Source organism: Jatropha curcas, chromosome 10, assembly GCF_041381405.1.
Source record: "Jatropha curcas cultivar XTBG-Jc1 chromosome 10, XTBG_Jcur_1.0, whole genome shotgun sequence".
Classification (NCBI taxonomy): Eukaryota; Viridiplantae; Streptophyta; class Magnoliopsida; order Malpighiales; family Euphorbiaceae; genus Jatropha; species Jatropha curcas.
The window spans coordinates 1,281,774-1,304,154 of NC_143160.1; the positions used below are offsets into that span (position 1 = coordinate 1,281,774).

Below are 22,381 nucleotides of genomic sequence, written 5' to 3' on the forward strand. Positions count from 1 at the left end.
TTAGTATATATCCCAATTTTAACGCAGTTGAAATATAAATATGTAACGTAGTTATGAACTAGGGTTTGTTTCGTGAGGTTTGGGCAATCTGCAAAGTCAATAACGTGAATGGACGTTACGGTAAGTCAAGTCAGCATTTCACTTGGCATAATTAATATATAGTCTATTTTTCTTTTTAAAAATAAAATTAATTTTTTAATTCTCTATCATATACTCTTATTTTCCATTCAATTTTTTATTGAAAGTAATATCTAATATGTTAATTGTTTAAATTAATTAAGTAGTTTTTCTTAATTTGTGTAAAAATGGAAATAAATCTATATTAACGGGCCAAAGATGGAAATATTATAAATTATCATTTACTAAATAAAATTTTAATAAATATAATTAAAAAGTGAAAACCCAATTAAACCCCTTTTATCAAGTCTACACTTTTCTTGATTAAATTATCTTTTCATTAAATATTTAACCTTTAGTTAAGAGATAGATCTGTTAAATTAGTAGAAAATTTAAAAAATAATTAATACTTTTTAAAAAAATTTAAAATAACAGATGAAAATGGAAATTTTTTTTCTCTAAAGTGACAGGAAAAGAGAAAGAGAGGAACAATTATTCAAGTCATAATATAACATATTAACACCGCATTAGGATCAAGCCACATTTTATAAAAGCCAACTAAGCTCTTTTCATCTCATGAGGAGATTAGAATCTTTAACCGAAGATTCTTTGAATCCTTGCACCTGGCCGATCCAAAGATTCCACAGATAATAAACAAATGGATGTGGGACCTACTGCATGTTTCTTTCAAGAGGCCTTTTGACTTCACAGCAATCTTGTTGCGGGCCTCCACAGTTGGCATCCAGCAAATGAAAGCCATTGATCTTATTGAAGAGAATTCAAAATCGAATGGCTGTGGTCAAATTGATGTGTAAGCACTCATTGCAGGTTTGGGTTTGAATCCGGAACCGAAGGAGATGTACACGTGTCAAAAGATGCATGAAGGACGTATGTGGGCCACAGAGGATCATAAGCATGGGATCCATTGCCTATTAATTCTACTGATAATTCTGGAAATAAATAGAAGTGAGTTCCCACTTGGGTTATGTCTTTTCAAAAAGTCTTGGTTGATGAGCAACGACTCCATATAAAAAAATCAGTGGCATATTACATCAGCTTCTATAAATTCAGTCATAATATATTAAAAAAGAAAAGAAATTTACCTACAGAGTTAATGACTTCTCACCCCATGGATTACATCTTGGTTGATTGGACGGCCAGGATTACAGTATCATCTGATCTTCCTTCCAGCTGACAGAAGGAATTCATCTGAATGCAACATGTTATGCATTGAATCTATTCCCTGTGATGGAGATTAGTGCAGGAATCCCAATAAAGAAACAAACTTTAGAAAAGCAAATCAACAATTGACAGTATATAGCCCATAATAACAAAAAAAAAAAAAAATGTTCAGTAAAAAAAAAAATTGGCACAGAAGTCATATGAATTAGGTAAGAAAAGCATTAACAGTATTCTAGCTTCAAGAAATGTGTATCTTGCACAAAAACACAGAGCAATTGAAGCAACTACAACAACATTTCACTGCCTTTGACAAATGCTATATATATGGTAGTTAAAATCAAAGGTAAGTCTATATTTGGCCATTTGCACCAGCTTCCCATTTTTCATTTATGGACCCCTCAGTCCTCTCTCCCTGTCCTTCATATGGTCCTAAGGCCAGGAAAGAGCTGGTTTGTTTCCAAAATTGATGGTCAAGTTCTTTAACAAGTTTAAGAGCCTTTTCTTATATGGTCCTATATGGGGCACCACAGAAGGTACAAAAGACCAACCAAAACATGTACATGACACCATCTGCATATCTCAGTTTTGAAGGATTTCTGTTATATCTGGTCCTCTTATTAGGTTCTCTCATGCAGCCATGTCTTTGTTCCATTTTGTACTTATCTTCTGGCTCCTCCCCATGTCATGGAGCTCCGATTTGATTCTTGGTTCTGCTTCTTGTTTCCTACATAACTATGTACAACACAGCGATCGACAATTCAAGCAGAAAACTGATCGTTTTTGGGAGTTCCAAGAGCAATCCAACACCTGGGTTGAAGTGGAACTTCCTTATGACCTAGTCTCTTGTGTTAATGATAACTGTACTAAAGTGGGTTCAATTGATCAAATAACAGAAAATAAAGAAAAGCGCTTTGAAAGAGAAGATGATGTTTCCAGGCAAATTGAGAGCTTGAATAAGAAGGATGGTGAAGGAGGAGGAGGAGCGGAGGATGATTCTAAGATTTTCCTGCCCCAGAGAAAGAGAATTTCTTTGACTAGAATGTCCGAGACATCCATTTGGGTCACAGGTGAAAGTGGGTCTATCTATGAGAGGTTCTGGAATGGAGTACAGTGGGTGATAGCACCCCATGATTTATCAATAGCAGCAGGTTATGCAATCTGTGTCTTTATTGTCAATCAGACAATTCTTGCTCTTTCAGAAGCAGGAATTCTATATCAGGTAGTACTAATTTTCTAGTTGCCTAATTTGCGAATTTAGAGAAGATGAAGAAACATCAGTTCAAAGATTAGCCTAAAACAGCTTTTGCCTTTCGGTATTTGCTATTTCTAACTTTTTATTTTCCCGTTTCCACGCGTTGTATTTCGGAATAGACAAAGCTATGTTATACTTACACCATACATGTTGACCAAAAGAGCTTGACTCCTTCTACGTTAACTTGTTTTTCCTCAACAATAGTTTGCTTTACCACAGAGATCAAACTTATTTTGTAATGAATAATCCTAGTTCAAATCGTTAGTAAGTAATAGTAGAAACTGAAATTAAATCATAGTTGGTACTTTTTTTGTGTTCTGTTAGACAAATGTGCCAACAAAAAAATGCAATCTGACTTTAATGCTAATGCCTATTCCATAGCAAAATTATTATCAGGATAGGAATGGGTTTACGTTACACTGCAACTGCAAAACTGATATTTGTTTCTCTTTTTGTTTCAAGATGCAACTCAATGAAAATGCACAGCCAGTTTGGATTGCGTTCACTCCAACTCCTGATTCAAGCACAAATAAAGAGGCAGAACAAAATTCTGCGATTCTAATAAAGTCTGGTGCTGTTTCTCATGACGGATTGTGAGTGCAAACTTTCAGTTTTAGAATTTCATTTATGAACTGTGTACCAGAGGAGTGTATCATGTCCCCTTACAGCATAAACTGAAGTTATTACACTGATTTTGCTGATTTGCTTACCAGGAGAATTTATTTCTGCACAAAGAAGGGACAATTATTAGAACTAACCGAGGTTGAGCCTCCAAGGTAATATTTCGTACTTAGGCAAAGCTGTGGCTAAACTAGTGCCTTGTTTTTTGAATTTCAGTCTCTATTTACAATGTAGATGCTGACGGGAAGATCTAATCTTCACTTGGACATTTGCTATAAACATAGAACAGATGGGTACATCATGGACGACCACCAGGAGGAAATGTTGCAGCAATTGCTGATGCTGGTAGCATTAGACCGGAAGTAGTATATACCATAAGGTGATCTCACTCTTCCACTCTGGAGGCATACTATGCTGCATGACTATATGTTCAGTAAATATGACTGCATTCTGCCCAATATCAATTCAACTCGAAAACTGTAATTCAATTCTTGGGGATGCATCTAATTAAGAATCAACTGTCAATTAGTCAATTTCGTTCTAGAATTTTGAAAAACAAATGGTCTGACCAGAAGAAAAGAATTTAGTAAATAAACTATCAATCAAAGTGTCGAAATTATAGAAGAGCATATTTCAATTAACTTGAGAGTTTCAAAAAATGTTGCTCCCCTATCAATGAGGGTGAATAAGGAAGCCACGTGTATGAAAGTATATTATTAGATATCAAAAGGATCATGCTAAATATGATACTACAATGCAGCTCAACAGGGAATCTATATGAATATGACAAGAGCTCCAAGCCATCATGGAAGAAGCATATATGGACAGAAGGAACAGGGGAAGATGCTTTACTGTTACCATCAAGAGGGTACACCATTAATGGGATAAGTGGAGAGTACTCCAGTTCTCTATTTCTTTTGTCGAAGGTATCACATCTGCACATGTTAAAACTTCCATAACTATCACAAATCATGTAAAGTGTTGACTAGGAAACTTTATGCCACTGGAGTATATAAAAACAAATAAACAATTGTATGAATGTAGAACCATATAATAACAATTGGGCAGTGCATTGTACTTGCCACAATTTTAAGTTTTAATAGGCAACAACAAACTTTTTGAGAGTCATTGGATGTATAGAATGGACATGGATTACACTTGCTATACATAAAAGTTGCAAAAAGTTAAATAATGTAGGAAATAAAAAGATCCTTCACAAAGCCAAAGGTGTAAATTTCGTTACAATGTAGTTCTTGAAGATATACCACACTCTTGCAATATTTTGTATACAGGCAGGGCAATTGGTAGAGAGGCGATTACAGCAAAGGAAGTGGAAATGGATTACCCATGGAATTCCGGAAAATCACCAAATGACTTCCATTACACCAGTTTTACAAGATGAATCAAGTAAAAATTTTTCATTATTTTTCACCACATCTGCTGGATCCATTTTTGAATATCGAATGCCAAAACATTCAGGTGCGTAAAGTAGCCATTCTTTAGAAACAAATTCTAACTTCATGTGCCAGCTACAAATTTCTGCTATATGAAGAAAAGTTTTGCATCCTGAAAATAAGTTTTTCACACAAAGACAGGTATTGCTCTAGAGAATCAAATTTCTGACGCATGGTTAAGTCATAGGCATCCCCCACATGCAAAAGCTGCTAAAGGAATTGCTGGGCTGCAACTTCAGTTTGGCAGAATAATATTTGCTCTGGATGATGGTAGACTGGCTGAGTTGCATCTACCAGGATTAGGTGGGGAAAATGCAGGTCCTAATCATCAAGTCAATGTCCGAAGAAAAGCATCAGCTAAATATGTATGGTCAATATTAGATGCACCAGAGACTGAAGGATGGAATGCAGAGTATTGCAAAGAAGAACGGGGACCCTCACATTGCATCACTGGCATAAAAGATGAACCTAATGATTCAGGAGTTACAAGATCAGTGACAAGAAGGAGAAAAGGAAACCAAGCACAACAAGATTACTTGTCTGCAGGTGCCAGTGAACTAATCAAATCTTCGGAGGAATATAATTTTCCAGAAAATTGGATTAATTCTAACTTTCGCCTACGAGTGATGCATGGGAGCAAATCATTTTTCCTGATAACAGATGGTGGCTTGGCTTTTGAATACCTTAACACTGAAAATGTGTGGCTTTGGCTGAGGCATGATCACTCAACACCTCTGAAAGGTGCGCTAGGAAACTATAATGGAAGTTTATTTTTGGTTGACACATATGGTAGTTTGCTTATCAGAGAGAGAAGTGGAAATGACCTTGCATGGTTAAACTGCACTGCCATGAGGAAAGGAAAGCGAGTGACTGGAGGACCTCCATGGGACAGAATTCCAGGTAAAGCTTTGAAAGTTACAGCAGAAGATGCACTCTTCTTTGTGAGCAAAAATGGAAGTTTACTACAGTTTACAGTAAGTAGCAAAAACCAACTAAAACAATATACGTATCTGTCTGATAACTTACTCATCAAAAGGGCTGGGAAATAATAAAGGCGTTCTTTCATTTGTATATGAAGATCAGATCCATATTTTGATGCTGGCTAATGACTCAAATTGCTGACAGGTTGCCCTAAGGAAGTTTAAATGGAAAAACTGTCAGAACCCTCCAAATACCAAGGTAGCAAGCATAGTAGACCAGGAATTGTTTAGGGAAAATATAATATTCGTCACTGGAAGGAATGGCCGGCTATATCAGTACAACAAAGTGACAGAACTGTGGCATGAGCATTATCAGTCTCCACATTTAATTCTATCAAGAATGCCGGGTACTGCTATGAGGTCATCATCTCTATCACTCACAGGCTCACTATTTATGCTGTCGGAAGAAGGTGGACTTGTTGAATATCAATGGAACACAGGTGAAGGCTGGAATTGGATTGAACATGGAACACCTGATAAAGGTGTATCCTTGATCACTTCTCCTAGCCCATGCTTTGAAGGCAATCAAATTTTTTTGGTTGGTTCTGATGGAAAGGTATACATAAGGTATATGGACCAGATGACATGGAAATGGAAAAACTGTGGCTACCCATATTTAAGAAAGAAAGGTCGAAGACAAGTGGCGGTGGTAGATGCTAACGAAGAAGTTTGTATAGATAAAGAAATGTCAGCTAGCCTGGAGAAGGATGCAGAAAACTTAAATGATCTCGACAGTAACTGCAACCCAAAGGTTAGCATGAACATGTGATAATTAGTAAAAATTAGTGATATGATGAAACTAATGCTGGAATTTCAAATAATTCACAGGTGGCATCAACAAGACCAATACCGTTTGCTGATGATTCAGTGGTCTTCGAGCTAAGAGATGGCAGAGTAAGCGAAAATTTATATTTATCAGTTTTTGCTGATTCCTTTACTAGTATATTATAAATTTTACAAGTTCCATTATTGAGGAGGTTCCAAGAACATAGCAAAACCACCTCAGAAAATGAAAGATGGACTAACTCAGAGAAGTGCATAATCAATCTGCACTATTTTGCAATCTTCGAGATAAAATTAGTTTTCTGAGATGCAATTTATAAAATAACTGAACATGAATATTTGAAGTTGGAATTATGAAGAGTATATAAAAAATGATGAGGTCGCTCACCTTAAAGTATAATGGCAGTTGGCAGAAATGCGACGAGTTGAGGACACAAAGTGGGCATGGTCACGCGTCATTGGCACTCCTGCAAGCTCATGCATAACAAATTTTTGGACTGCTGTGGCATCGTGAAAGAAGAGAAGAAAAAAAAAAACATAATACCACCTTACAAATTAGAGGACTTTGTCAGCAACAGACACCTGAACAAACAACAAACAAAAATCAACAATACTGTACAGTTAACAAATCCGAGACAGCAACATCCATATCCTTCTTGTTTTTGCCTTGTTGTGGAAATTGAGGACAGAAACACCCAAGGAAAATCAAAAGAAGAAAAAAAAAAAAAGTTAAACAGCTTGTATAGGAAAATAATACAGCGCATAGGGGAGTCTCTGGAAAAGCCATACCTTTCAACTGTTCACGTGTAGAAACATTATAGCAAAATCAATCAAGAATAACTGCATAAGGTGAATATTATATAGCATCTTATTTCGTTCGAGAATTGATATTGATAATGATTCATAAAAACAAGTGCTTTTCCATCGCATTGATTTGTATTACCCAGCAATCATCGGGTTTAAGCAAGTCGCATCTTCCCAATTTACTTCCTCAATCTACCAAACAAGAATATGCCATCCTGAAATCATTATATTCTTCGTCTGACAATGACATGGTTGTCAATCAAACTAAGGTCTTCTCAGGTATAACATCAAACAATTAAGGTGCGGACACCATTTTCATCACGTCTGGCTAATATCTGAAGTTACACGTCCTATATATATCATATCGAGTTTCCTGAATCATGTCGTATCAAAGTCTGTGGATTTGTCGAGACGAATTGGTTTTCTACCGGAGTCTGCTCCTTTTGGCATGCATATGTAATCAAGCACCCTGTGTCGTTCTACCGTGAGATGGAAATTTTATTTTTATGCGCAACAGTGTGAGCTAGGGTTCTAGAATTATAGTTGAAATTCTAACGTATTTATCGGTATTGAGACCCACTCGAATTTGATAATTTTAAATTGAATTGAGCTTGGTAAGAGGATATCGTACTCCAATTCCAAATGGTCGTAGGAGAATTCATTTTATACATACACTTGCAGATCTATCCAACACATAAGATCAAGAATTCTCATCCCTTCGACTTGTCACTTTGCCAAATGTATTTGATCAAAATAGAGGGGGATTAAATCCGCTGGAAAACTCAAGTGCCACAAGCATCCAATCAGCATCCACATTCGGCAACTAGTTTACAATGAAATTGCAAGCTATGATCTCACTACTAAATGGGTAAAAATCTCCAAATCATCAAATAAACAAGATCACTAAGCTTAAATGTTACAAATGTAAATTTGTGCCGAATTGCCACACAACTGGAAGGTACAGAAATGAAATCTCAGCAGACACGAGCCAATAACCCATTCAAAACATGCATCAATTGTAATCTTCCTCCACAAATACTAATATCAAACCCCTCAATGAAATCCATATGCTCGGAATTAAAAAAACACAGGTCATTAGTATCTCCTCCTAGGACTCCTTGAACGATGTGCTCGTCCTGACCTGAAAAATTTTAAATAGCAACAGGTCATTCCAATCCAAACACAGAAATAAAAGATAAGCCTCAGAGCAGTTCAATATCTCAAGCAAGCCAGGTGCACATGCAGTCAAATCATATAAATCATATCAAGATATCAAAAAAGATAGCATCTAGCATCCACTACTACCGAGTATAGTAAATAAGTTCCTGTCCACCCAGTTGTGCCACATAATGCACAGGCCACACCTCAATTACTCGATAACTTGCACATTCAAGACATCTCAAAAATTTAGGGCATACAGATCAGCAGTTAAGGCTTATTAAGCCCCAAAATAATGATGCCACCTGTTTCAGAACAGATCAACATGAAAAGATTTATTTAAGGGCATAAACTTTGTTTAACTATCTATAATCACTGCATTCAAATCTTAGATTGATGACGGCTTGGGGCAGACCAGTAATCATTATTGGAGAGATTTCTTTATAATTTCTGATATTTCCGCTTCTTGATAACCAATCACATCAACAATTTCACAGCATGTATGTATGAAGACAAACCTCATATTCTTCCTTTTGATGGGCCCGTTGCAGAAGGCCCAATCAACATTGATGATCTGTGTCAGAATTTCAGTTCCATTCATTGCAGATATCGCATTCTGAGCCTCCTCAAACTTCTCGTACTCTATCAGAGCATAACCCTTGACAAGTAACAGCTTGATTTAGCACATTGGAAGAGAAGTATTTCAAACTTTTTCAACAAGAATAAGTAGCCAATAACACAGTAAACTATCTTGAGCAAATACTCAATAGCGACAAAGAATACACAAGCTATGTCGTATGTGTGTTGCAATGTTGTAATTTTCTAATTGGTCCATAAACTAACCCACTCAACATGGAAGGTTATTCTAATAAATCTACCATGTCTGACCTAAGACTTAAGAAAGGGAACTAAAGATGGTCTACATAGAAAATCCACATTAACTACTAACTCAGGACCCGATTCTAGAAAATTTTTGGTGATGATCTAACACAAAATCAAGCTTTCTAGGCCACTTTTCTCAGTGCAGTTTTAATTCATTTATGGGTTATAGATTATAGTTCATGGGCAAGACTTTCTGTTTTACCACCTAAGATTATTCAAATCATTAATATATTTGTTCTAAATAAAAGATTTTCCATTCTTGGAACGAATTTTTCAAAGACTTTCCACACATACAGTTAATGTAAATTTAAGAAAAAAAACTTCCTATTTCTTAATTCTTCACATGAAAGCAATCCATCAAATGTTTTGGTGTTCTAAATTAACATTTAAAGCTCAAGACTGATCTTTTATACTTCAACTTAACATTGATTTCACCTAAATAGAAGCTTTTGTACAAAAAAAAAACTCTCTCTATGTTATTTAGAAGGCAAAATAAGGAGAAGAAAGAAACATCCACTTACTTTAACAAACCCAGTGCGGCGATCAAGGTTTAAATGCAAATTTTTTATCTCACCGAAATCACCGAAAGCATTTTGTAAATCATCCTCCTGTGCCTCCTCATGCACTCCAGTAACCAAAATAATCCATCCTTCAATAGCTGCAAATTTTTACAAGAAAAATGGCAGCTTTTTATTTGTAGAAATGTGAATGGACAGAAATAATTCAATAGATTATGGAATTACCATCACCAAGGTAGAAAGAAGATAGTTAAAGAAACAAGATGAGGACTTATTCAGTAGATTGGCCAAAAATAAAATCTTATTCCTGGTAATAAGATGAGGACTTACAACAAGAGTATTAAGATTCACAGTTAACATATGTATTAATCATCAAGAATTCATAAATAAAGTTCTTAAAAACTTTCTAACAAAAGGAGCATATTTGGTATGTTTGCGCCCAAACAAACGCAGATTCAATAGAAATGTTTAAATAGATGGTATTGCCTTGCGCTTCAGTCAAAAAGTTCCCTTGTGTTGTACATGAGCAACATACCATGAAATTGCACTTCCAACTAGGTGAGAAAATTCCTAAAACTAAATCAACGAAGATAAGTGTTACCACCTAAGAGCTAGAATTTTGGTAGACCATTTGGGTGGCTTCAGCACCTCGTATTTCTCTTAGAGAAAATCTCCCTTCCACCTCTTTGTTCTTGTAGTTTTTTCCCTCTTAAAGAGTTACTTAAATATCCTCAACAAACCTTAATTTTTCAAAAGACATAGTGAACCATTAAAACCCATCAAAACCCTAATATCCATCAATCCAACCTAAATATAACATTTAGCTCTCATACTAATGAATTGAATTATGATACTGATTATTCGACTGGATTCTTCATAAATGACCACTACCATAGTTACATTTTTCAATTAACTCAAAAACCCTAGAAAAAAAAACATTAACAAATATATAATATGTCTACGTATTAGAAAGAGATAAGGGTACTGACATCGTTGGGGACCAGGTCCACCATCCGTGCCAAGAGAATCGAAGTCGCGTGAGGCAAGGCGATTCTGGCGATCGGCATCAGCCTCCTCTCTGAAGCCACGGCCTTTAGTCTTCTTGGGAGCGGAGAGTGAAGAAGACGCGCCTCCAGTAATTGCGGATTTCAGCTTGGGAAGCGGTGCCCGAGGCGAGGCGTCAACGTCGACGGCTCCATCCTCGTCCATCAGATCGTCCTCCTCCGGCTCGAAATCCACCGCTTCGGCATCTGCGTTAGCCATTGTCTCTCTACTCTCCTAGTATATACCTAATAAGTATATATCTGTAGTATGTGCGGTGTGGTCTGGTGCGGTGAGGTGCGCTCTGACGGATTTAGGGGTTTCTCTCCAAAAGAGGGCTTAGGGAAAGTGGTCTGTCCAGAGAAATCAGAATATTTGGAAGACCCGAATTTATATCCAGGGTTTGGATATCCTCTACAGAAATGGTAGTGACCCGGTAACAAATAAAACGCACCGTATTTGCTTGCCACATGCCCACATTTCTTTTGTCCATTGGATAAATTGATTGTACTCAAACGACAGATACAAGCTACAAGTCGTGTATTTTATATCCTTATGATGGCTGTTCGAACGACACCATTTAATTCTGACGATGGATAAATTGTTTACACTGAACGACACAAACGACAGCTACGCCAACAGCTAGTCGTTTTTTATACACTGTCCACGGAATCCCACAGACCCGTTTGTACTACCTCCGCCAATTTTTTTCCTTTTCTTTTTGCGACTCGCTCCAGTGCGTCTTGCCAAGCCCATTCCACCACCTCCTCCGACAATTTGATCACCATTTTTATCTCTCTCATTCGTTTTTGTTATTAGTTGCCTTCGTTCAGAAGAACTGCAGAAAATGATTGATTCGCGGAAAATGACGGCGTACTGGGGATGGATGTTGATTGGAATCGGATCGGTTTCTTTTGTTGGATTCCTTTTCGTGGCTGTTATATCAAAGCTTCTTCCTTTTTCCAATAATCCCATCATCTCAGCCGTTCAAAACGACAGGTAATAGAGTTCGATCTTTTGTATTTTGTATCTTCACGTACTCTGGATTCTCTTCTGGAAGAAAAATGGTTTTTGATGCTCTTTTTTCTGTCTGTATGGGAATGATTAAGGTTAACCTAGGCATTGTTTCAATTTCATAAATTTTACATGCCCTTGTGTAGCCAGGAAGAAAATTGGGGAAAATGGTTATTGAGTGGGTTGGGAATCTCTCGTGTCTTGATGCTATTTTCAATCACAGCCAATTGCTGTGGCTAACTGTACTCGTTTTGGGATCTAATGAGCAGTGCTAGATTGCCTTACCGGAGAGGAGCAATTTCTGATTTAGCTGAATTTACTTGAGTCAATCTAGTTAATACATTCTTTGTCCTTTGGGAGTGAGTGAATAAAAAGACATAAAACTCATGCCTTGCGAATTCTGGATGTATTTTTTTCAATTTCTCACATATTAATATAAGTCCTTCTGTTCTGGACTTCCTGATTCTTCCTCTAATTACAGGTATTACTGCTTCTTGGTACCCTTGACACTTCCAATACTTGTGATTGCTGTATACTTCCATTGGCTTAGCATGAAGCTTTTTAAGCATGCGTGATGTTCTAAGCTTCAAGCATCAAAATTAGAAAACAACACCATAAGTATAGAGGAAGAGGAGGAACAATTGCCTGGTATTTCTTTAATCTACCTCGCTAAATTTCATACATGGTGAATGTAGATGTTTTAATATTATTGAATTACATTGAACTTTCTTTCTCTTTTGATATTATTGCTGCCCTCACTTTTTGAGCATATAAGTTGTATTGTGAATAGCTATTTCAATGAGAAGAATTCCTGTTTATTTAAGAATTTCAGAACACCGGATATGTCATACTTTGAGATTATAAGTCATTTCTATTTTTTCAACATTTTTTGGTTCGTTAACTGTATATTTTTTATAATTATTTGGATAATTTCTTCTTCTTCTTCTTCTTCTTTTCTTTTTTCAAGAATGAATTTATACTGAAAACACATCGGTGTCTAGCATACCACAAAGTAAAACTGCTGGTGACTGCTAGTAATTATGATTTGTATTAGATATTCCACTAATGGCATACAGGAGGCTATTAGCTGTTCACTGCATAATGCAATCCAAAGGAACCAAGATCATGTTAGTCAATCTGAAGATTTTGTGCATGCTGCTAGAAATTACCATAGGATGCCCTACTTTTCAATTTTCAAACATAGGGTGCTTTTCCTTTTTGTTTGATATGTTATCTTTTCAACTATCTTTTCTCTCTTTTAGAAGAAAAATTTGCGCTAAACTAGGGAAGAGCATATGGTGCGAAGGTGGGAGGTAATCATAATGTATTTGCTTTGCCAAGAGAAGACAATATATATTTGCTTAATTAAGCTGTTCATGAGGCGTATACGCTTTCAATAATTTAGTATTCATTTGATTTTGAAGCTTTAACCTTTTCGGTAACACTCCTCAACAAAGTGGAGAATTGCGGCCGCGGGCATTATCATCAATCATAACAGACCAGGAAAACTATGAATTGAAACAGTGACCCGATAAGCTTGCAAAAATGTGCTTATGTTTCCTGTGCTATGATTCCTCTAAGGTTGGTCACTTATAAGTTATCACTTGTCATCCGTTATCTTTACACTGTGCTGTGTCTTCTTTTCAAATAGCTTTGATCTTTTTTTTTTCCCTTATCTTTTTGAAAACTCCTTTGATGGAGTTATTTGGTTACAATTGTAAAGTTTACTTCAAACCATTTGCTAAAGAAAAGGGAAGGACACCTCGACGGATATAGGTTTCAATATGCAAAAGTGTGGATGAATTTCCTTCGTAAAGTCATTTTATTTGGTGTATTGTCATGACAGTAATGCAAAAATGACAAGAAGTTACAATCTTTAGTAATTACCACATTTACCCACATAGAAAAAAAATGGAAAAACATTTTTCTCTTCATATCTTTCCATATAGGTGGTGAAATTAGTTGATTGGTCTCAGTCCCTGCAAGAGAGTGGGGGTGTGAGAGTTTTGAGTTTGAGCTTGAGCTTCTTCCATCAATGGTTAGGAAATATGATGAAATAATATGCTGAAGGTTATGTACCCAAAAAAAAAATAATAATAAATAAAGAAATGGATGGTCATAGCCACAACTTGAATGTCGAGCCTTTGTTTGACCGACTCGTAACTTCTGGGACTAACTTAAATTTTGATGCCAAGATTAATTAATGCAAAGAAACTTATTAGGGTTGCCTGTTCTATGTTCTTGAAAGCCAACTGAACATCTTGGGAACAAAAGTGAGGCAGAGGTGCTCCGGCTCTGCTACTAACCACAGATTATGATGCAAAAATCTCATAAAAATGGTTGAAGGGGTGATCTGAAGGCAGGCTGCCTCAATGGTATTTAAGCAATGGGCAATTAGAAAAGGGCAGGGCAGGGCAGGGCACCTTTTGGACAGTATAGTATAGGTGTTGCACATGGGTAAAGTTGAAGACTCAAAAATGAATTACCAATGGTCACTCACATTGGAAAATAAAAGACAAGAACAGAGGTTGAGAAAAACAATAAAGAAAATAAATTAGTCATAAAGATATCAAGCGCTTGTCGGAGGCAACAAAACACAACATGTTGATATTAAGCACCACTGTTTTATTTTATTTTATTTTACGATACTACTCAGTTTTTATTTTTTCCGGGAAGCACAAGCAAGATATCTTTGAGGTCTTCTAGGTAATTTTGAGTATTGTTCACACATTTGTCAATACTATACTATATTAGTAGGAAATTGGAATTTTGTGAGTATTCCTATAATTCTTTTTTTTTTCTGTGTAAAATCAAATTTTATTATTTTTCTATTTTTATTTCTAGGGAGGCTCACTGCTGACTACACAATAGCGATAATCCTCCCTTTGACTCATTAAATTTTTGAAAACTATTGTGGTCTAATTTAAAATTTTTCACTTCTCGTACAAACGAGAAAACTACTAATTAGATACACCTGATTGACCATTATAAACCCTAAACCTATTATTTTTCACAAGACTGATAATTAATTATCAATCATTCCATGAAAAATTAATAGTAATTTTTTTTTTCTTTTAATTTTGAGTAGCCCAATACATGACCCATGTCCAAACCCATTTCCAAAAATTTGAGTCAAGTTGCAACCCATGGGTTTGGGCTGCATGCATTCAAGTCCTTGACACAGCTCTCTGATCCTAATTTGGACATACTTAAAAGGGGGAAGGACCCACTTGAAAGAGACAACCCAGATTGAATTATTTCTCTCAGGCTGACATGATAAAATTACCACTATCTCCCTCCCAGAAACAGCAAAGGCCCAAGGAGTAATGATAGCCCCCAGGGAAAAAGGCAAAAAGAAACAAGTAGGAGAGAGAGAGAAGGACACTGGTCTGACCCGAAATTGAATAAAACCTTTCATAATGCAAAATCCTTTCTAATGATGTATGGAAGTGGATGCACTGTATTTCAATCTGCCCAGAAGATGTGACTTTGAGGAATCAGATGGTGGATATATGGAAGTATCTATGAGGGCTCGTGTAGAGAAGTATTACCAAAAAGTTATTTCTCAATTCTGAGGATGGAATCTAATTTAAATTTACATCTCCACAGTACGAAAGAAGGAGAGTTTTGTCAGAATGATGGCAAGTGAACGTGCACTATTTGTAACACTATTGTAACATTTACCCACGCGCCTTTTTATAACGCGTGTACCAAAACGTTCCTTCATCAAATGATTAATACAGTAGTATGTATTTATTTAGTAAATTATTTTCAATTTGAGTTTTTAATTCCAGCATCTTGTATTTCAATAATTAAATTAATATGGAATATGTAATAAATAATTGTGAGATAAATCCAATTTAAAAAATTATTAAACTATTAATGAGACTCAAATACATTGAAAATTAAAGAATATTCTTAATTTCTTTCTATTTATCATCATATCATTTGCAATTTTATCCAACATATATTCATATGCACAAAACAACAAAAATAGTTATTAAATAATCAATGATTCAATATATAAACTGTAGTCCCTTTTATGCCAAAGCAAAAACTTCTAATTTTGTACCATAATTAATTGTTATTTTAATCGTAATTAATAATATTTAATTTTAATAATTTTCTTTTTATTTTATGTCACTTACTACGTCTCAAAATATATACTTTTTTGAATATTTGAAAAAATAATAACTTATATTTTTTTAATATTACTCTTATTTAAATAGATACAAGCTAGTCTTGATTTTTGAGAAAAATAGCATTTTGATTAAATTATCATTAATTTTATTATAATTTAGGAGAATTAATTACTTATTTAATTCACATGTAAAAATTTTAAATTCCAATTTATGATTTAAGGTAGAGGGAGTATGTTATAAACATTATAAAGTTATATTATGAAAATATTACTAAAATTTCATATAAAATGCAGGCAAAAAGTGTAATTGGAGAGGAAATATGAATATTTGACCTAAAAATCCAATATTGTTGAATTTAAATTAATTCAAAAACTAAAATTTTCTCGAAATTAAACTGAAAAAATATCATATTTCATAAACATTTATCTCTCAGTCATTTAGTCAGACAAGTTGTTAATAGCCATTATTGAAAAATTTTCAATTTCGTTATGGACGTTGTTTTCTTTTTGTAAGCATTGAAGTATGATAAGCTTATAGGAATGGAAGGGAACGATGAGATGACAAAGAAACTATTTAAGCGGTGCAAAGGTGCAAAAATAGGGCGAGTGGCGTTAACAAATTTCCCTTCCAAGTTTATAAGCAGATCTGAATCTACTCTACCACTAAGCATTGTTTTGTCCAGTTCTGTAAAGACAAAATCCCTAAAAAATAAAGCAGAAAGAGAGAGAGAAACCCAAAATCCAACACTGTAAGAGAGAGAAAGAAAGAGGGTGAGTTTACTCTCTCAAGGCTGCTGCTGCTGGCTTGCACTGCCATCAAAAGTTGTGGTTCTTAGCTTGTAGTAATAGGTTTATAGAGAGAAGGAGAGAGAAAGAAAAGCTCCATCATCATCAAAGCTTCTTCTCTTTGATGTGCTCTCTCTCTCCACCATCTTGAAAACCCCCTTATCTTTTTATTAAAGATTGGGAGGGGTGGGTTTTCAAGAGTTTAGAGAGAAAAGAAAAGGGAAAAGTTCTCATCTTTATCATCTTCTCTAACCTTATAATAGCATCCTCTCTCTCCTTTTAACTTCAAAAATCATTATATACTAAAATAACAAATCCCACTCCATTATTACTTCCCCTTTTCACAAAGTCCACACTTTTACTCCTCACCCTTCCTCTCCCTATCATTTTGCTCTTTCTACGATTTTTTTTTCTTCCATGGATTCTTATGAAGCTACGAAGATGGTTTTTTCAAGGATCCAAAGCTTGGACCCTGAGAATGCCTCTAAAATCATGGGTTACCTTCTTTTACAGGATCATGGAGATAAGGAGATGATACGCATAGCTTTTGGACCAGAAACTCTTCTGCATAATTTAATCCTTCAAGCCAAAACCCACTTGGGTCTTATCTCTAACACACCATCAACTCCCTCCACACCTTCTCCACCTTCACCTTTTAATCCTACTTCGAGACCAAACCCTTTGTCCATTTCTTCTTCAAGGAACACTACCAACAATGGCTTTGACATCACAATCCCATCTTCGCCTTCTTCAAATTCTTGGCCTCTTCTGAGTCCTAACTCTACTTCTTCACTCTCTTATGCTAGTATTGTTAATGGAACCAGTAATAACACTGTTTCTTCCTCATCTTTATCATCTACCGTGTCATTATCTAATGCATTCCCATATTATAACAGTAACAGCACTAACAATAACGCGAGTAATGATCTCATTGATGAGTATCAGCTTCAGGACCACTTCTCTTTCCTCAATGATTCAAAGACAGATGATTTGTTTGATCCAAGGCTAGAGTTAGCTATGAGCCCAACTGCCTATGGTGAAACCCATTTGCATAGAAGAAGCTATTCAGTGCCTGGTATGTGTTTTGGGTCTGAAGATGCAAATTCTGGGTTTGGATGGAAACCATGTTTGTATTTCGCAAGAGGGTTTTGCAAGAATGGAACTAGTTGCAGGTTTCTTCACGGAGACTCAGCTGATGGTGGTACTATTGTTGGTTCACCAAGTAAACTCAGTGAGTTTGAACAGTGTCAAGAGCTTCTCAGATCAAAAGCAGCAGCCGCTGCTGCAGCAGCTGCTCAACAGCATAAACTAGCTGCAGCTTCACAATTCATGGCTGGAGCTCCTTTTCCCTATAATAAATGCATGAATTATCTTCTTCAACAACAAAATGACTCCCCGAGGTATGAACATTACTATTTTGGACTTCATGCTGGTGATTTTGAGTGGTAGTTGAAAAAATGGGTCTACAGTTTTTTTTTTCTTTTTTCCTTTTTTTGACTATGGCATTTTCAATGGGCTGTTTTTAGATCGGCTGCAGCAGCTGCATTGATGATGGGAGATGAGCTTCATAAGTTTGGGAGATGTCGTTCGGAAAGGAATGATTTTTCGCCAATGGGATTAGGAGGGGCAATGAACCCAGGTTCTAGACAGATCTATTTGACATTTCCAGCTGATAGCACATTTAGAGAAGAAGATGTTTCAAATTACTTTAGGTAATTCATGCTTCTATAGTTTCCGTTCCTTTTTGCCACTAAAGAATGCGAATAATTGAACTACTTTTGGCTAAAGGTATTTTCTTTGTATCGTTTTGAAGCATTTATGGACCAGTGCAAGATGTAAGGATTCCATATCAGCAAAAGAGAATGTTTGGTTTCGTTACATTTGTGTATCCAGAAACAGTGAAGCTTATTTTGGCCAAAGGAAATCCTCATTTTGTTTGCGATTCGCGTGTGCTTGTTAAGCCCTACAAGGAGAAGGGAAAAGTCCCAGACAAGTATATATATAGGCCTATTAACCTTCTTATTTTTTATTTTTTTTCTGTTTCTTTCTACATTGATTATTGGGTTCTTGATCGACCCATTTCAGGAAACAGCAGCATCAACAACAACAGATGGAGAGGGGAGAGTACTCAGCTTGCTCAAGCCCTTCTGGGCTTGAATCAAGAGACTCATTTGACCTTCATCTTGGTAAGCAAACCCGTCAAGACAGAAAGAAAGAATGTGCCTTTTTTCAATTTAAATTAATGCTAGTTCTTTGAATTGAAGTAGTGTACTATTTGGTGTCAATGTAGGAGCTAGAGTGTTTCAGAATACTCAAGAAATGTTATTGAGAAGGAAATTAGAGGAACAAGCTGAGCTGCAGCAAGCTATTGAACTCCATGGAAGAAGACTAATGAATCTGCAACTTCTTGATTTTAAAAATCATAATAATCATCAATATGTTCATGGATTATCCACTGGCTCTCCCATTCCCTCACCAACTCTCTCTCGCACTACCAATAATCAAACCCTCATTTTTGCGCCTGATGGCATTGATCAGGAAGCTCCTGAAGGTTGGTCAATAAATAAAATCTTTAGTAATTATGATTTTGAAGAAACAGTGAATCTGGAGAAGATAATAGTTATGCATTTGTAGTTGCTGCAGAGAATGGTTGTAACCCAGATGCAGCAGCTCCTCGAAATGCGGTTGCAGATGCTGAACAGGGAGGGAATCCTACTAGCAATTACAGTAATGGCAATAGCAACAGTAGTAGTACGGAGGAGAAGACCAACATTGAAGAAAGTGATCTCCATGAAAGGTAAGATACCAGAATTTTTAGATATAAAGAAAGAGAAAGTTACTTACAAGAGCGAACACTTGCATTTACACTCAGATTCTGTATAAAAATCTCTGCTTTATTAATTCGATTCAGGAGAGCTTATTTTTTCTTTACATTTCTTTTAACTTAATAAATTATGTTGTGTCATGTGAGCAGTTTGGAGCATATCCTTCCTGATAACCTCTTTACTTCTCCTAAGAAATCAGCTGGTCATGATCATACTGTCTTCTCAGCATCTGCTTTGGAGGCTGATGAAAATGGAACGAGTCAAACTACTTCTTCTTCTTCTTCTAACAATAACCCCATAATGCCGACCGCTTCCACTCTCAGCATGACTTCCCTGAAATCATGCTTTCTCCAAATGCCCAGGTGAGAAGATTATATCTTGCTTGTGTAGAACCAAATAAAGCAAAGCAAGAGAACTAATAGAGTTGCTTTTTGACTTTTTATCAGGCTTTCTTCTGGGCATGGAGCCATTGGCATGTAATTGCCAAAGGTGAGTAATGGCCAGCAATGGGGAGATTGACTTTGCTAGGGTAAGAGATTTTAATTAATTAATTAATTATCAAAATAACAAAAATTCACTCACTCATTAATGAATGATTGGGATCTTGTAGGCACATGCATCTAATTTGTATACTTTTTTAGTCAAATAGGATTCCTTTATAATGTTGGGCTGTTTTTGTTCATCTTTGCAGAAATATTGGAAAGCATTATACATGGAAGAAAAAGAAAATCCTCTAGCTGTATAGCCAAAAACCATACCCACAACAAAAGAGAAAAAAGAAAAAAGATCCGTAGACAAGATCTCATCAAGATCACCATCATCATCAATACATACTACTTACAATGAATACATAATGCATACATAAAAGGACAGATGAACTGATATATGAGAGTGGGGTCTTTCTGTTTTCCTCACTATATGTACCCTTCTCTGTAGGTGAGTGTGTGTGTGTGTGTATGCTGGACCACACAGCAATAGCATAAGTAACTCTCTCTCTCTCTCTCTCTCTCTTATATTATCTGTGTAATTTAGTCTCTCTTTTACTGGTTTTTAGTTTTTTTTTTACCATCATTTCTTGTGAGATGAAATGAAAGAAAAGGAAAAAGAAAAAGATTTGAACCTTATACAGCAATGAGGTTCTTTTGTATGGTGAAGAATAGTTCCTATGTCATTATGTGTACAGCAATAGACCCCAACAAGTTTAAAGAACTGTAGCAGAAGTATAACTACTATATGGATATGGAGCCCAAAAGGGCAACTCAAGTGGAGGGTAAAAGCTGTCTCACTTCTACTTTTCTTTTACAAGTTTTTATTACCCTTGTTGTCACTGTATCATCTGTCACCCATTAGATATATGAAACAGGCAGAACAGGAAAGGTATTTAAGAAAAAAAATATTTTCTTTTCAAAAAAAAAAAAAAAAAAGAAAAAGAAAAAGAAAGAAATGGGGTAAAGTAAAGATTGTTCTTTCATGTGATTAAAGGCAACTTTAGGGGACTTTTTTGTCTCATTTTGTGGTTTCTTTTAGGTGGACATGAATGGTTGAGGGCCACACTGTCACATGGTTTCTGACAGCATGTATGAATGGTATCTGGGTACCACTCACTCCTTTCTCTATCACTCTTTAACCTCATTCATTATTCAGATTTTAAATATTTCTTTCTTTATTATATTTTCTTTTATGGGTGTTGGTGGCTTTCCATGTTATTTCATACTTAGCTTTAAGTGTTGTTAAATTGGCCCCTCACCACAAATTTGGAGAGTTCAAAACTTTTGGATGGAGGGGTTTTGTTTCATCATCTGTTGGTAGTTGTGGGGATTAATCAAAATGTTTGGAATCACTTAGTCCATTATTTTAGCTGACCAAAAGGAAAATATTGACATAATTAGAGCATCCTTTGCCCTTAGAGGCAAGTGGTGCTTCTATTTAGGGTAGGGTTTGTTATTTCTATGGGATTTCTGATATTAATTTTGTTAATTATAAAGTTTAAAAATTTATTTCTTTCTCGTGGGAGGTTAAGATGTCAAAATCTTTGTACCCTTTGCCTCGTGCGAAATAGCTGGCTGCCTCAATGCAAATTAGAGTCCTTTTTGTCTCTAATTTGGCTACTGATTAAGCTTTATTATTATTATTATTATTATTATTATTATTATGTCAAGTTAGATGTCTAAATCAAACCATTTCCTACTTTGTGTCCAAAAATTAGACGATCCAAGGAGGGCTTAGCAACATTATGGAATTATTACTATTAATTCCAGGCAATTTTATTGTATTTAGTATTTGATTAATGGCTTAATAGTGGGCAGGGTCTACTACTTCAATTTCAAGCACTTGGGATTCTATTTCTAGAGTTTAGGGGAAAAAAAAAGGTTGGTTTTTTCCTTTTTAGTTAAAAATCTCGAGTCTTTAGCATCTAAAACCCTAATTAAAGCTCGGTGCATCCCAAAAATCCTAAAAAGCCTCATTAAAGTCTCTTCTCTAATCATGCTACTTTGAAATGCATGGGAGTTGATACTGAGATAGATTTGCTTACACCGGATTTACAAGTCTATCTATAGATAAATCAATAAAAATGAGTCTTTTATTGATATGGGGTAATTTTGATCATACATCGAAAATAAAAAAAAAGAATAAAGTATGTATAATTTTTAAAAAATATTAATTTTCTAAAGTGATGCCATGGATTCTTTCTCCGCAATTATTTTTCCTTTTTGAATTGTGACATGAAAAGAATAAGGAAAAAATCACATTTAAAAATTAAAAATTTATATAATACTCCTATACTAGTATGCAACATGTTATGGTTTCGAGGTGTGCCATATT

General features: G+C 35.6%; 3 protein-coding genes and 2 long non-coding RNA genes across 6 annotated transcripts; 3 read left to right on the forward strand and 2 right to left on the reverse strand.

Moving 5' to 3' along the window:
* Nucleotides 1-1,454: 1,454 nt before the first annotated feature.
* On the forward strand, nucleotides 1,455-7,255 carry LOC105648304 (uncharacterized). The gene is made up of 10 exons (XM_012234648.4): nucleotides 1,455-2,518; nucleotides 3,014-3,144; nucleotides 3,265-3,327; nucleotides 3,462-3,551; nucleotides 3,933-4,098; nucleotides 4,465-4,651; nucleotides 4,768-5,600; nucleotides 5,752-6,357; nucleotides 6,435-6,500; nucleotides 6,796-7,255. The coding sequence occupies exons 1-10, from the start codon at nucleotides 1,937-1,939 to the stop codon at nucleotides 6,901-6,903; spliced, it is 2,832 nt and encodes a 943-aa protein (XP_012090038.1). The 5' UTR covers nucleotides 1,455-1,936; the 3' UTR covers nucleotides 6,904-7,255.
* LOC149492902 (uncharacterized) lies at nucleotides 3,163-5,752 on the reverse strand. The gene is made up of 3 exons (XR_016322829.1): nucleotides 5,653-5,752; nucleotides 4,031-4,107; nucleotides 3,163-3,675 (listed from the first exon to the last, which is right to left on the reverse strand). It is a non-coding gene; the product is annotated as an uncharacterized LOC149492902 (long non-coding RNA).
* A 681-nt stretch (nucleotides 7,256-7,936) lies between the features above and the next one.
* On the reverse strand, nucleotides 7,937-11,165 carry Y14 (RNA-binding (RRM/RBD/RNP motifs) family protein). The gene is made up of 4 exons (XM_012234649.4): nucleotides 10,741-11,165; nucleotides 9,755-9,891; nucleotides 8,870-9,009; nucleotides 7,937-8,334 (listed from the first exon to the last, which is right to left on the reverse strand). Exons 1-4 carry the CDS (start codon nucleotides 11,012-11,014, stop codon nucleotides 8,289-8,291), a joined length of 597 nt encoding a protein of 198 aa, XP_012090039.1. The 5' UTR covers nucleotides 11,015-11,165; the 3' UTR covers nucleotides 7,937-8,288.
* Nucleotides 11,166-12,376: 1,211 nt separating this feature from the next.
* On the forward strand, nucleotides 12,377-13,622 carry LOC105648306 (uncharacterized). Its single transcript, XR_005176821.2, has 2 exons — nucleotides 12,377-13,119; nucleotides 13,231-13,622. It is a non-coding gene; the product is annotated as an uncharacterized LOC105648306 (long non-coding RNA).
* Nucleotides 13,623-16,649: 3,027 nt separating this feature from the next.
* On the forward strand, nucleotides 16,650-20,834 carry LOC105648307 (zinc finger CCCH domain-containing protein 22). Of its 2 annotated transcripts, none has more exons than XM_020685074.3 (9): nucleotides 16,650-18,133; nucleotides 18,260-18,445; nucleotides 18,547-18,726; nucleotides 18,819-18,919; nucleotides 19,024-19,284; nucleotides 19,377-19,530; nucleotides 19,708-19,920; nucleotides 20,005-20,087; nucleotides 20,250-20,834. In XM_020685074.3, exons 1-8 carry the CDS (start codon nucleotides 17,151-17,153, stop codon nucleotides 20,036-20,038), a joined length of 2,112 nt encoding a protein of 703 aa, XP_020540733.1. In that variant the 5' UTR covers nucleotides 16,650-17,150; the 3' UTR covers nucleotides 20,039-20,087; nucleotides 20,250-20,834. The 2 variants fall into 2 exon arrangements, with proteins under 2 accessions (XP_020540733.1, XP_012090040.1); XM_012234650.4 differs by having other exon boundaries at nucleotides 16,657-18,133; nucleotides 19,368-19,530.
* The last annotated feature ends 1,547 nt before the right edge of the window (nucleotides 20,835-22,381 follow it).